Below are 14,141 nucleotides of genomic sequence, written 5' to 3'. Positions count from 1 at the left end.
TGCAAACAGCACTAAGTTGTGGAACACCTTCTCATTGCCAGAAACTGTACCTCAGAACGAATGTGAATGCTCACCGCCACCCTGAGGTGGAATCATCTGTGTCAGAGGTGAGGCACTAGAGGCTTAGAGAGGTTAAGTGGCCACACATGTAGTAAGTGGCAGAGCAGAGATTGGCTCCCAGGCCGGTCTGGCTCTTTCCTTTCCGCTCTTAGACTGTGACACTGCCTCTCCCTTATAGGGCAGGCTCAGCGGGCAGGCCTGGGGCCAGAGTCCCACATTTTGCTCCTAGCTAGGCCCCAAGACCCCTCTGCCCCAGAGTCAAAGCCTTCCCGTGATCTGTGTCTACCTGCCCTGTGAAATTTGGAGCCCTGAGGCCTGTGGACCTGATGCCAAGTGTGCCAGCCAGTGTCTCACTTGCAGAAAGCAAAGACACCTGTAATCAGGACGGTGAGCCTCATCTCAGCTGTTCTGGGGACACTTCACTCCTCCCTGGGTGACTATAGGCATCTCTCCAGCTTCTGTGGGGTCCCCCATTCTGAGCTGCATAACTCCCCCCACCCCAAGCTGGCAAGAGCCCAGCTCTCCAAGGAGACCAGAAAGCCCTCAGGCCTCCCCTGGCACACCTGGGTCCTCACCCCAGCAAGAAGCACCTGCAACATCAGCCGGGTCAGCCCAAGTGAGACCGGACACGAGCCTGGAGCGCTCACCTTAGATGCAGAGCAGCCGGGTCAGCCCAAGTGAGACCGGACGCGAGCCCGGAGCGCTCACCTTAGATGCAGAGCAGCTCACCAGACTTCTCTGGGGGGCTGGCTGTCCTGCCCACTTCCTCAGCAGCCTTGGCCCGAGGCCCACCTTCCTGGATTCCAAGTCTGCGCCTCATCACAGAGGCCCTGGCTGCACTGGCCCACTCTTCCCTGGGAGCTCCATCCGCCCATAGCTTGGGGTACAGGCAGGACTTACCCCCCAATCCTTGGCCCTGGCCTCAGCTTCCTTCCCTGAGACTGGCCCAGACTCCACCCTCATTGCCACCATCTCTGTGGCTCACTGCAGACAGCAGCTCTGCCGGGGGGCCAGAGAGGAGGCTGACCACATCCTTAGCCTCCCAGTCCCGCCTCCCGTCTCCAGATAATGTCTTCTCCCACAGTGCCCCTCACAATGCTCCGTCACACCTGGGGTCTCACCAGAAACCAGTGTCTTCAAGTACCTACCTGTGGGCCTCACTCAGGCCAGGGCCCAACATTCCAGGGTGAGCCTCCAGGCCTCAAGCCCCTCAGGCCTTCTTGCCACCCTGGGCTACTGGGCCCAATAGAGTCCTGGTAGCAGACAGAGACCATAGCTTCTCCTTTTTATTGAGCTGCTCCTGATGGCCTCTCCCGGATCACAGACTCGGGGCATCAGCACAGGCAGGGGGAAGGGACCCCACACTGTGCCTTCAGACCACACCAGCTGCCACCCACACTCCCACATACCATCACCCCCCTGTCCAAAAGTCCCCATTCTCCTAACAAACAGCAGGACTTAGAGGCACAGGGATGCAAAAGTCACTTTCCAAGAAGAGTTCATCGAGTCCAAAGGTAAGAACCCAGCAGGATCCTGCTCCTTTTGGAGCTGCCAACCCTGGCTGGGATTGGGGGTGGGGTTAAGGGGTGCAGCCCCAGGCTCCAGAGTTCTTTCCCACTGGCAAAGCGCCTCCTTCCCCGCTCTGGCCTCAGCCCATTCAGCTATGCCCAGGATGATTTTATAATCTTCCCTTCTGTAGTCATCAGGTCATTGGCTCCTCCCAGGCCGGCCTTCCTCCAGGCCCGCGGGTGCTCTCGGCGCCGGGTCAGGAGTGCTGGTAGCCCAGCCCGGGGCCCGCCCGCAGGTGGCCCCGCGGCCAGGCAGAGGGAGCCCCGAGACTTCGGCGCCAGCTTCCCGCGGAGGCCTGGGCCACGCCCCGCGCCTCGGCCACCGCCCTGGCCTGTCCCAGGGGCGTGTGCAGGAAGCACGAGGCGCAGCGCGGCGCGAAGGGCCCGGCGGGCAGCGGCGCAGGCTGCGGCGGGCTGGAGCCCGCGTCCGCCGCGTCCCCAGCGCGCGCGGCCTGGCCGTAGCACTCCAGGTGCCCGCAGGGCCAGCGGGGCGCGGGGCTGGCGCGCAGCACGAGGGAGAGCGCCGAGATGCGGTGGATGGCCCTGCGCAGCGTGGCGATCTTGGAGAGCCTCTTGCCGCCCAGGTCGTGCCGCAGCGCGCGGCGCAGCGCGTTGAAGGCCTCGTTGTAGTCCAGGATGCGCTTGCGCTCTCGCACGTTGGCCGCCATGCGCCGCGCTTTCGACCGCACCGGCCGGCTGCGCTTTCTGCTGCCCATCACCTCCTCTGCCTCGCCCACGTCGCGGGGACTGCTGTTCTCTCTCAGCACCCCAAAATCCCTCCCGGCCTCCAGGCAAGAGCTCCCCAAGTCCTGGGCAGAGCCTTCGTCCCCCTTCAGGCCCCTGAGGCCTGGTCCCGGCGCGCCTCGGTGCATGGCCGCCTCCCGGGTCACAAGCCTGACAGTCCACCTTCCGAGCGTTGACTCCTGCAGTCTGGACACTCCCGGGACAGGCCCTCTGGCTGGGCTTTATGGCACCACGTGGCTCTCCGCCCTCCCCATCCATCCATCTCCCTCCTCCTGCTTTATTACCTGCCTCCAGGTAGGTTGGTGAGGGAGGAACCCAGAGAAGGAAGCAAGGAAGGGAGGACGCATGCAGATTCTTGTAGGAAGGGATCAGATGGGCAGCCGGGCCACGCCCAGGGCAGTGCTCCAGCCGCGGGGAGAGGTTGCCCTGCTTCACTCCAGGGCCTCTCTGCGGTGGTTGGGTTCCACCTTCTTCCTCCCGACCCCAAAAAGAGTGCCACATTTGGCCTCCGGGCAGGAGAGTGATAGGTGCACAGAAGGGCCCCAGTTTTGTAGTTGAGTGTGTTTAAAGAACCTTGAAAGTTTTGTCAAGTCCTGTGGGCAACCACGGGGCTGTCACAGAGGAAAGCATGACTGTTCCAGCGGGACCGATAAGGGAGGGGCAGATCAGCTAGAGCAGGGCCTGCAGATGAGATGGACCGGGAACTTCTGGCTTTCTCAGCTCCCAGAGTGAGGCTGGCTGTGATTCTGAGTTTGGATTTTGCTTGGGCCTTAACTCACCTCCTACCTCTCTTTACCTCCCTCTTCCGCAGGCAGAGCTGGGCTGAGTGCTGACTCAGAGGGTGATGGTGATTGTCTGGTGGGCCCCTGGCTCCCCTTGTGGTACCCATCAGGGCATCTTTTGGAGTCCAGAGTCCTTGAGCAGCTCAAGACACAGCACTGTGCGGAGGTGGAAGGGTAAGCTGGGACGAAGTGAGAGAGTGGCATGGACATATATACACTACCAAACGTAAAACAGATAGCTAGTGGGAAGCAGCCGCATAGCACAGGGAGATCAGCTCGGTGCTTTGTGACCACCTAGAGGGGTGGGATAGGGAGGGTGGGAGGGAGATGCAAGAGGGAAGAGATATGGGGACATATGTATATGTATAACTGATTCACTTTATTACAAAGCAGAAACTAACACACCATTGTAAAGTAGTTACACTCCGATAAAGATGTTAAAAACAAACAAAAAAAGACACAGCACTGCCATGTTATGAACTCAGTGAACTCACTCACCACGCCCCACCCCAGGGATTTTTTAATTTTACACAGGGTATCAGAAAAAGAATAATGCTTAGTCCTAGAGAAAGACTCCCCCCGCAATGGAATTTCCAGCATCCACAAGTAAGTTGTATGGAGCACCAAGGTCAATATCATTCCCAGCCACAATCCAAATGCCTCCAAAATGCCAAGACTGTGTGATCAGCTGGGATGGATATGGAGTTCACACCCATCTCGCCCAACAGCAGACTAACAACCCCATTACTTCAAACTATGAATTGCTCTATGGAGAAAAAGAATAGGGCTGTTCTTTGGTTTTATTTTCTGCCTTGCCTACTAGACTGTAAGCACCCTAAGGACACTGTATTTCTAGGGCCCTAGTCCCCAAATCTGCAATGTCTGTGAAATTTAAAAGTGAATGGAAGCAGCTACAGCTGGATGTTTTCACCTCTCAAGCCGTTTCCCACCGTCCCTAGAAACCACAGACACACAATCATACAGAAATGCAGGCCTCAAGCAGGATTCTACCCTGAGCCTGAGCCTCACAGCAATCCTATAGGGAAGGCTCTATTTTTATAATACCCATTTTACAGACTGGAAACTTGAGACTGAGAGAGTTAAGTAATCTGCCCCAAGTCAGAGGGCTGAGCTGTTGCTGAGCCAGGATTTCAAATCAGGTAGCGTGGCTCCTATTTGAAGACCTAACCCCTAACACAGCACAGAGCTCCTAACCCCTCTGTGCTGGGCCTGCGTTCTGGGCTCAGTGAGCACTTCTCCACCCCCAGTGCGGACAGCCTCCACCGACCACCTGTAGGTAATAGAGGCCTTGCATCTGCCCTTTGAAACAACAGTCATCGAGATAGTCAAATAGTTTCAACTGCGTGTGAAAATAAAAAGCTTGGCTGCTGTAGAGAAGACTGGGAAGGTGGGGAGCGGGGGGAAGGAGGGTCCTCCAAATGGAGACAGACAAGCAGGAAAAATATAGAGAATCTGCGCTGGAAGCTAGGAGCAGTCCGAAGCAGCCCAACTGCCTGCCTCCTGGGACGGAGATTCGCTACCTGGGATTTCCTTGGCTAATTCTAACTCTGTCCCCAGCTGAACTGACGGCTGCTGGACCCCAGGGGGAGCCTCAGAGAGCAGAAGTGACAGGCCAGTGCCCACTTGCCAACCTGACCCTCCACTGCAGGTAAGCCAGGGGGCCCTGTAAGCCAGGAGTAGCCTGAGGGGACTCGGGATCAGCCTGCAGCCACCTGCATGCACGTGTTGGAAAGGCCTTAGGCCTCTGCCTGCTGGAGATGTGGATTGAGTTCAGTGGCCTGCAGTGGGTCACCAGCCCCGGCTGCTTGCCAACATTTCATCTGTGAAGCCAGCCCCGAACCCTCCCCTTCTGTGCTTTACCCCACCTTAGCATGTAGCAGATCATATTATGCTTCTTTTCCCATGTATTTATATGTCTTTTTTAAAAATTGAAGTGTAGTTGATTGACAGTGTTGTGTTAGGTGTACAGCACAGTGATTCAGATATATATATGTATGTACATGTATGAATATATATATATATATATAAGAATATATATATATTCTTTTCCGATTCTTTTATAGGTTATTACAAAATATTGAGTATAGTTCCCTGTGCTATACAGTAGGTCCTTGTTGGTTATCTACATATCGTATTCAATACTTCTATGTTCATGCTGGATCCACATCCAGGTCGCTTCTATATTCCCAGTACCTAGCACAGTGCCTGGTACATAGTGGATGCAAGGAGATATTTGCTGAATATTGAATAAATAGTGCCATCCCTGATATTAAGATATTCACAAGGGCTTCCCCGGTGGCTCAGTGGTTAAGAATCCGCCTGCCAATGCAGGGGACATGGGTTCGAGCCCTGGTCTGGGAAGATCCCACATGCCACGGAGCAACTAAGCCCGTGTGTCACAACTACTGAGCCCGTGCGCCACAGCTACTGAAGCCCACCCTCCTAGAGTCTGTGCTCTGCAACAAGAGAAGCCACCACAATGAGAAGCCTGCGCACCGCAATGAAGAGTAGCCCCTGTTTGCCACTGCTAGAGAAAGCCCGCGTGCAGCAACAAAGACCCAACGCAGCCAAAAAAAAAAAAAGAAAAAAAGACATTCACGAAACTCTGGAAACTCCACACTGGTCTGATCAAACAAGCTCTATATTCAAATCTGGTAAACAGTTATTGAACGTGTACTAAATACCAGGCCCAGTGCTATAGGCTGTCACGTGTGTTGACAGCCATGAACACGTATATTAAGTATATAGAAGCTCCATGGGACTTCCCTGGCAGTCCAGTGGTTAGGACTCCGCGCTTCCACTGCAGGGGGCATGGGTTCAATCCCTGGTCAGGGAACTAAGATCCCACATGCCATGCGGTGTGGCAAAAAAAAAAAAAAAGTATATAGCTCCATATTAAAATAGAAGGAAGTAAACCTTGCAGCCAAAAAGAAATGCCATAGAATTCCCCCCCCCAGTCACCTGGGGGGAATTTGATAATTGCCAAAGCTGTATTCACCCATGTGGTTGTGGTGGCAGCAGCAGTACATTATAACTTCTCAGACCCCACCCCAGATCTATTGAATTCAAACTTCTGAGTTAAGAGCAAAGTGGTTCAGATGTTCAGAAATATATGTATATATTTGTTCTTCCATAATCTAGCCCAATCTAAATTTTACCTTGCTTAAGAATGTTCAGGATTGTACACATAATGACTTATTTAAGGTTAATTTAAGTCTTATTCAAAGATAATTTTGAGTACACACAATTTTCTTCTTGCACATTAACTTGAGAACGTCCCCACCTATACTTGGATGGAGGAAAAAATACTCATGGCAATAGACACCTCTGGGGCTCAAATGTAACAATATAGTCGTAGAATAGCAGCAAGGAAAGAAAACGAGGTTGAACCACAGATTTCTCTGCTGGCCCCCGACCATGAACCCTCAAATCGATATGAAAAGGAGGTCAGTGAAAGTAAAAACAATGTCCCAAGGGCACAAGTTCCCCGATGCTGGGAGCAGGCCTGCCGTCCCATCCCTTCCCTAAAACAATTTTGGCTTTTCCTTCCCGTGTGTCCTACTTCTCCAGGCCGGCTCCTCCGCCCTTCCCCGCACACGTCAGGAAATGACCCTCGGCTCCAAGTTAATAATTCTGAGGCCACACACTCCTGACAAATGGCCGGGGCTCCCAGAGAGAAGCGCCCCCGCCCCACTCGGCCCCCTTCCCACGAATCCCTGGAATCCGAGGGGACCCGTGTGATCCCCGGCTGCGACCCCCGGGGCGTGCAGCTCGCGGGGGCCTCGAGCGGGGTTGGGCCGACTTCAAAGGCCGGCGGCGGGGCAGGCATTTCCGCGGCATCTGCAGCGGCGGCCCGTCCCTCCCGCCGCGCGGCTGGAATCCGCCCCCGCGGGGAGCGCCCCTTCTCCCGGCCGGGCCGCCAGGAGGCGGGCGCGGGGAGGAGGGGCCGCGCTCGTGATTTAGGGCCGGGAGATTCCGCTGACGGCCGCGAAGGTACCTATTACCTCTCGGCGGGGCTTGGATTTCAGAAATTCCTGCTCTTCCCCGGGAAGTTCCGGCGTCGCTCCCCCGAGGGAAGACAGAACTCCCACCTTGGAGAGAAAGCTGGGATCCAGGGACGGGCCTTCCGGAGAAACCGAGTCCAGGGCGTCCTGAGAACCCCGTCATCTCCGGAGAGCTGGCCTCCAGAAAGGCCCACAGCCTCCCTTCTCTCCCAGACCGGGATCCTCAGCGTTCAACTTAGAGAGAAACTTGGCGTGGGGGAAATGTGGAATCTGGCAGTTCTGGGCTCAGTTTCAGGCTCTGTGCCTTCATTCAACAAAAATGTGATGACTGCTTCCTGTTCTAGTTACTGGTGCAGAGTAGTGAATTAAACAGGCAAAAAGCTGGCCTCACGGAAGTCATATTCAAGCAAATAATAAGGAAAATAAGTAATTTATGTAGTAAATAAGTACTATTAGAATATATTAGAAAGTGATAAATGGTACAGAAAAGATAAAATCAGAAAAGATAGAAAGTGGAGAATGTGGGGGTGCGAGGGGTCAGGGAAAGCCCACCTGAGAAGGTGACATCTGAGTAAGGACTTGAATGAGACAAGGTATTTTTGTGGCTATCTTGAGGAAGAGCTTCCAGGCAGCAGGAACAGCATGTGCAAAGGCCCTGAGGCAGGAGCTTGTCTAAAAGTTCCAGGGGCAGCAAGGTGGCCAGTGGGGCTGGGGCGGAGCAAGAGGTGAGCTCCAGCTGGTGACATGGTTGCACAGTCTACTGCAATATCTTGCACTTTTACTTGGCAAGAGATGGGAAGCCATTAAATAATTCCATCCCCTCACTTCATGAGTCTTAAATACAAAAGAAAACCCATTAGCTTTCTCTTTCTCTGACTGCTGGATGAGTATTCCATAAGCCATCATAGTATGATGAGGAAAATACAGTAAATTGGCCAAACCATGATATGAGAAAGCAGGGGGTGATGGGAGATGAAGCTGGGGGTTTACTAGGCATCATGCCCAAAAGCTTGGATTTCATCCTGTAGATAACTGGGTACCACAGAAGGATATTAAGTTAAGGAACGACACAGTCATGTTTGGATGGTAGCTAGAGCTCCTTCAAACAGTGTGGAGAAGGGATCTAAGGCAGACTCCAGTTAAGATACTGTAAAGATCCAGGTGAGAGCGGAGTGCCCTGAGTTATGCAGGTGGTTGTGAGAGAGGTGGGCTGGAGTCCACACCTGTGTGGAAAGTAGAACTGGCACATGGGGGTGGCCAGCTGGAGGTAGCAGATGATGAAAAGGAAAGTGTTACCATCTCCATATCCTCCTTCAAGAATCTGAGGCCTGAGATTTCTGGGCAGCCCCTAGTGATGGGCTCTCTGAAATGCAGAGTCCTACTCTGGTTGTGGGAGGAGGCTCAGGAAGGACAGAGAGTTGATGGCCTTCTGGTCACTTCTTCCCAGGGGCTGGGAGACCTGGGGCACGTGGGGCTTGCAGTGAATGTTTTTTTGTTGTCATTGTTGTTTGCTCTGCAGCATTTTAATAGTCTGTCTGTCTAGGGGAGGGACGCCTCCATGGTGGGGCTCTGGGTGGGAAAGACTCCTGGCAGCTAGGACAGACAGGAGTCTAGGTACTTGACTCCTTGACTTGAATACGGAGCAGGTGTCCCAGAGAAACAGGCTCTTGGGGAGAAATTGCCTGTACTGGGCCAGTAGCTTCCAGTGTCCTGTGGGGGCATCCTCAGGAGCTTCCTGGCTGGGCTGTGGTTCCAGCCACCCAGTTTCCTATAATTCTAACGAGTTTCCCAAGCTTAATCCCATTCAATTTTCTACCGATCCTGTGAGCTATCTCAGCAACTTCCTCTTCCTCTTAAGTGAACCAAGTTGGGTTTTGTTATTTATGACCCAAATCCTGACACTCTAGAGCAGAGAGGAAGTAACTGCCCTGTTGCTGCTCTCTTACTCCCAAATCAGTCCCTGTACCTACCCTACCATTTACCAGCTTTGAGACCTGGGGCAGGTAACTTAACCTCTCTGAGCCTCAGTTTCCTCAGCTCTAAAATGGATTGGTAACTGCCTCACAATCGGAAGGCCCTTGGTGCAACGCCTGGCAAACTTCATAATATTTAGTTATTGTGTTATTTTTATCCTGTTTCTGGCAGACTTACTCAGCATCCCAGGGGTACTTTCTTCCAAGCTTATGTAATATCCCTTTCCCCTGCCCCTACTCCCGGCCCACAAAGTAACATCGCTCAGTCAGGCATCTCCTGACTGCTTGCTCCTTCTTGGTCTAAAGCTAGAATATTTCTTGGACCTTCCCCTACACTCACCTCTGCTGTGCCTATAACAGTGAACAACAGAGTGGATGTTTGGGCTCTGGAATAAGACCATCATTTATTAACTGTATAACCTTGGGTAAAATGCTTAATTAACCTCTCTGAGCCTCAGTTTCCTTATCTGTGAAATGGGGATATGCAATAATACTGCTTCATCAGATTAGTTGCAAGGATTAAATAAAAGAGCATGCTATGCTCTCATAAGAGGTCCTGGCTCCTCTGAGGTGCTCTAACTTTCTCATCCTCCTGTGGCTCTGCTCCCTTCCCCAGGCAGCCTGGCACTGCAGCTATAAATCATCCAGAAGCCAAGAGCACCCTCCTCCCTCCCACCCCAGTACCAAACTCCTCATCACCTCCACCCACTAATGACCTGGTGATTGGCTTCTCATTAAAGCAATGACAAAGAGGCCTCTGTGCTTTTAGCTGGGGTCTAATCAGCCATAGATCTGCCCCAGGGTCAGTCAGGGGTGAAGGAGGAATTCTGGTTCCTGGGGCCTGGCTTGGCGTTGAGGGAGGGCTCTGTCTTCCTGTCTCCTGGGAGAGGCAACCACTGGCCTGAACTGGAATTCTCGGGACAGGGTCCTGCTATTGTGGGGAGGAGAAACTGGGCTCCTACTCAGTGCCCAGCAGACTGAGAGCCTTGTGTGGTCTGCTTTCCTGAGATGCAATTTTCTCATCTGTCAAGTGGGAATAATAAATGATAATACCGACCTCGTGGGGTTGGTGTGAAAATAGACATAAATAAATCAAATGTACGTTTCTAAAACTTTGTAGTTGTCAACAAATGGTAGCCATTATCGTTGTGATTGCTTTCATTATTGTTGGATTTTTATTTTAATTTTTATTGGAAACCAAATGCCAATTTTTCCACCTCCATTTGGTGAATAGTTTATTCTGTCTCCAATGATTCATAATGCCACATCTCTATAATGCCATCTCTGTTTAATGCCTGTCTGATCTGGCAATCCCTTGGCCTCATTGCTCATTTTCATAATTTTCTTGAGTATTCTTGGCTCTTTACACTTCCGTGGGAATTTTAGAACCCCTCTGTTTAATTTAATCATCCATATGATTATTCTTCTGTGATTCTTTTCATATCTCTTCTATGTATATTGGTTTCTCAAGGTGGCTTCCCTCATGGTGGCAAAATGGCTGCAGGAGTTCTAGGAATCACATACATACTCCATCATGCACAAAAGGGGAAGAGACTCACCCAGGTAGGCCGCTTCTCAAACCCTGACCCATAGAAACTGTGAAGTAATAAATGCTCATTGTTGTTTTAAGCCAATATGTTTTGAGGTAATTTGTTACATAGCAATAGATAATGAATACAGCAGTTATACCATTTCCCAGCCTTTCCTGCAGTTGACTGAGTTCTCCTCTTAATATGAGCTTGAGTGATGTGTGTCACTGCCAGGCCTGTCCATGATAACTTCCCATGTGCAGCCTCCACACTCCTTCCCCTTCCTCCTGGATCAAAGACCCAGGGCAGCCATGGGAGCCGCAAGCTAAAGATGATAGAGCCAAAGGGTAGAAGGAGCCAGGCCCTTCATCGCCTGGAGGAGAGCTGCCCAGGAAAACTGCCTGACCGGGAACACCCACAGTGAATGATTACACAAGTGAGAAATAAACTTTTATGTTAAAGCCTTTGAGATTTGGGGATTTATCTCCTACAGCATTTAATATCATCATTTTTTTAAGGTTTTTTTTTTTTTTTGATGTGGACCATTTTTAAAGTCTTTATTGAATTTGTTACACTATTGCTTCTGTTTTATGTTTTGGTTTTTTGGCCATGAGGCATGTGGGATCTTAGCTCCCCAACCAGGCATCAGACCCGCACCCCCTGCATTGGAAGGCGAAGTCTTAACCACTGGACCACCAGGGAAGTCCCTAATACCTTCTTTTTAAAAAAATTTTTTTGTTTTTGGCTGCGTAGGGTCTTTGTTGCTGTGTGTGGGCTTTCTCTAGTTGTGGTGAGCGGAGGCTACTCTTCATTGCGGTGCGCGGGCTTCTCATTGCGGTGGCTTCTCTTGTTGCGGAGTGCCGGCTCTAGGCATGCGGGCTTCAGTAGTTGTGGCTTGCGGGCTCTAGAGCACAGGCTCAGTAGTTGTGGCGCATGGGCTTAGGTGCTCTATGGCATGTGGGATCTTCCCGGATTAGGGATCGAACCCATGTCCCCTGCGTTGGCAGGTGGATTCTTAACCACTGCACCACGAGGGAAGTCCCCCTAATATCATCTTAATTAATATACTTTTCATATAGCATTTTACAGATCTTTTTTTAATACAATCAATGTTCATTTAAATGTGCTCATATATTTACTAATTTCTTTGCTCTTCATTACTTCCTGCATCTCAGACATTCCATGTGGAATCTTTTTTTTTTCCCTGCCTGAATTATGTCCTTCAGAATTTCCTCCAGTGAAAGCCCACTGGTGATGACTTGCCTTTATTTCTCCTATACAAGTCTTGTCGTTTCTGCTTTTTAAAGTCACTTTGAAACTATGATGTTGTCTTCTTACTTTCATTACTATGGATGAGATGTCAGCTTCAGAGTAACTGTTGCTCCTTTGACGGTAATTTTTTTTCCAGATTGGTTTTGAAATCTTTTCATTGTTTTTGGTTCCTGATATTTCACTATGACACATTTAAGTGTGTGGGTTTAAAAAATATGTATCTTCTAGGATTTGTTGGGCTTCTTGAATTTGTGGTTTGATACTTCTCAGATGGGTAAATTTCCTCACACTTTGTCTTTTCAAATACTGCTTCTGTTGCATGTTCTTTTTTCTTTTCTTATGGTTCTTCAATCACATAGGATAGACTTTCTCACCGTCTCCTTCACATCTATTCTCACTTTTGCTTTAGTCTACAGATACTTTTTAAAGCCATTTCCATAAGCTTCAGTTTAATTTGATTAGCTATTGCTATTATGCTTAAATTTTATTTATATGTAAATGTATTAGTTTAGTACCGTTGTCATTTCAACAAGGCCCTCAGAATTCGGGATCCTCTCTGGTCTCCTGTCCTCCCACCCCTCCCACCCCTGTCACCCCCGCCCTTCCAGGCTCCCCTAGACTTGCCCAGACACAGGACTCAGCCCGCCCCGCCATAAATCAGGCCCTGCAGACCCTGGGTCTGTAATTAACAAGCCGAAGTGGGCGGGTCTGGGTGACCCCGCCCACCCCGTCCCAGGGGCTTCCTGCTCCCGCAGTCCTCCCCAGAAGGGGGAGGGAGGGCGCAGGAAGGTGTGTGTGGGGGTCTCTCACACCCCTCTAATTTATCGCCCTCTGTGTGAAGGAGATTTACGAGCTACGAGACCCGGAGCAGGTACTGTGAGGAAGGGGTGGAGGGGGCGGCGACGGGGGGACCCAGGGGCTAGGCGAGGAGGCAGGTGGTCCACCCGCCTAAATCCTGCAGGGTGGCCGTGCGCGTCCTGCCACAATTCATGGTCCCCAGGTCCTGGCGCCTCCCTCACCAGGGTCTCCCAGGGCCAGGCTCTGAGCTGGGGGTTCCACGTGCTTACTGATTCTTGACGACATCCTGCAGGTTCTGGTATCTGTTGCCCTGTTTTTCAGATGAGAAAACGAAATCTCAGAGACTTCCTTTGCCCTGACTCCAAAGCTTCAGTTCTGTCTATTGTTCCATCCTCAATTACTTCTTGGGGGTCGATATGAAAATTTTCCTACAATTTAGCTGTATCATTCCCCCATAAAGGAAAGAGCCACCTGCTTGGGGTGGGTCAGGGAAGTGGGGAGAGGGAGCAGACATTCTCCAGGCACTGCAGAGGCCTAGCTTAGCTTCAGGACAGCTCTTTGCTGTGACCATTTTTATGCCCAGTTCACAGAAATGGAAGGAGTTTGCAGCTTTGCCAAATTTATTGACGCAGGATCCTTTTCTCACAGAGCATCTCCCAGGGCAAGCTTTCCAGCACACACACCTGTTGAAAAATTGTTAATTGGTTGATTGTTAACTGAAACGAAGCAGGAGTAGGGCTACACTCGATAGGAAGGATCTTCAGATAACCTCCTTTACCTCTCTCAGACTCCATTTATTCCTCTGTAGATGGGATAATAATAACCACTACCTCAGAGGTGATTTGTGAGGATTAAATGAGACACGCTTGGAACATCACACGACACATACAGTAGGTCCTCAGTAATGGTGGTCGTGTCCTCTGCTTTGCTGGCGCTTCCTGGAGGGAGGAGGCAAGTAAAAGACATTAGCTCTGAGACACATAGCTAAATTCTTGCTCTTCAAAGGTGTTCCTTTGGGCTAGTTCAAAGAGTTTATCGTCCTTCAAATATGGCTGGCTCAAAAAGAACGTTTTACTCTTGGAATCAGAGAGAAAATTGGGAGATCTAGGACCGGGTGTGAAAAAGTTGGGCGGTGTCTTGGCGCCCTCTGCTGGTCAAGTAGTGGAACTCCAAGGAGACGGTCCAGCTAGGCCTCTAGGCCTGCGGCCCAAGGTTCTGCCTTTTGGGGCAACACAAATCTGTGACGTGAGAGGAAATTGCTCTTTTCTGCCTCTGGTCAGCTTCCTCTTGCACTCCTCTCACGGACTCTCCAAACTTTTGCCACTTGCAACCCACAGTTTTTCCACAGGCCCTCTCTCAGCAGATAGCCCACCCTCACCTCTTGTGTCGT

General features: G+C 51.1%; 1 protein-coding gene across 1 annotated transcript; it reads right to left on the bottom strand.

Moving 5' to 3' along the window:
• Positions 1-640: 640 nt before the first annotated feature.
• Positions 641-7,409, bottom strand: BHLHA9 (basic helix-loop-helix family member a9). The gene has a single exon (XM_073798183.1). It carries the CDS (start codon positions 2,498-2,500, stop codon positions 1,826-1,828), a length of 675 nt encoding a protein of 224 aa, XP_073654284.1. The 5' UTR covers positions 2,501-7,409; the 3' UTR covers positions 641-1,825.
• Between the last annotated feature and the right edge of the window lie 6,732 nt (positions 7,410-14,141).

Source organism: Tursiops truncatus, chromosome 20 (genome assembly GCF_011762595.2).
Source record: "Tursiops truncatus isolate mTurTru1 chromosome 20, mTurTru1.mat.Y, whole genome shotgun sequence".
NCBI classification, from domain to species: domain Eukaryota; kingdom Metazoa; phylum Chordata; class Mammalia; order Artiodactyla; family Delphinidae; genus Tursiops; species Tursiops truncatus.
This window is presented reverse-complemented; position numbering and strand designations above follow the sequence as displayed.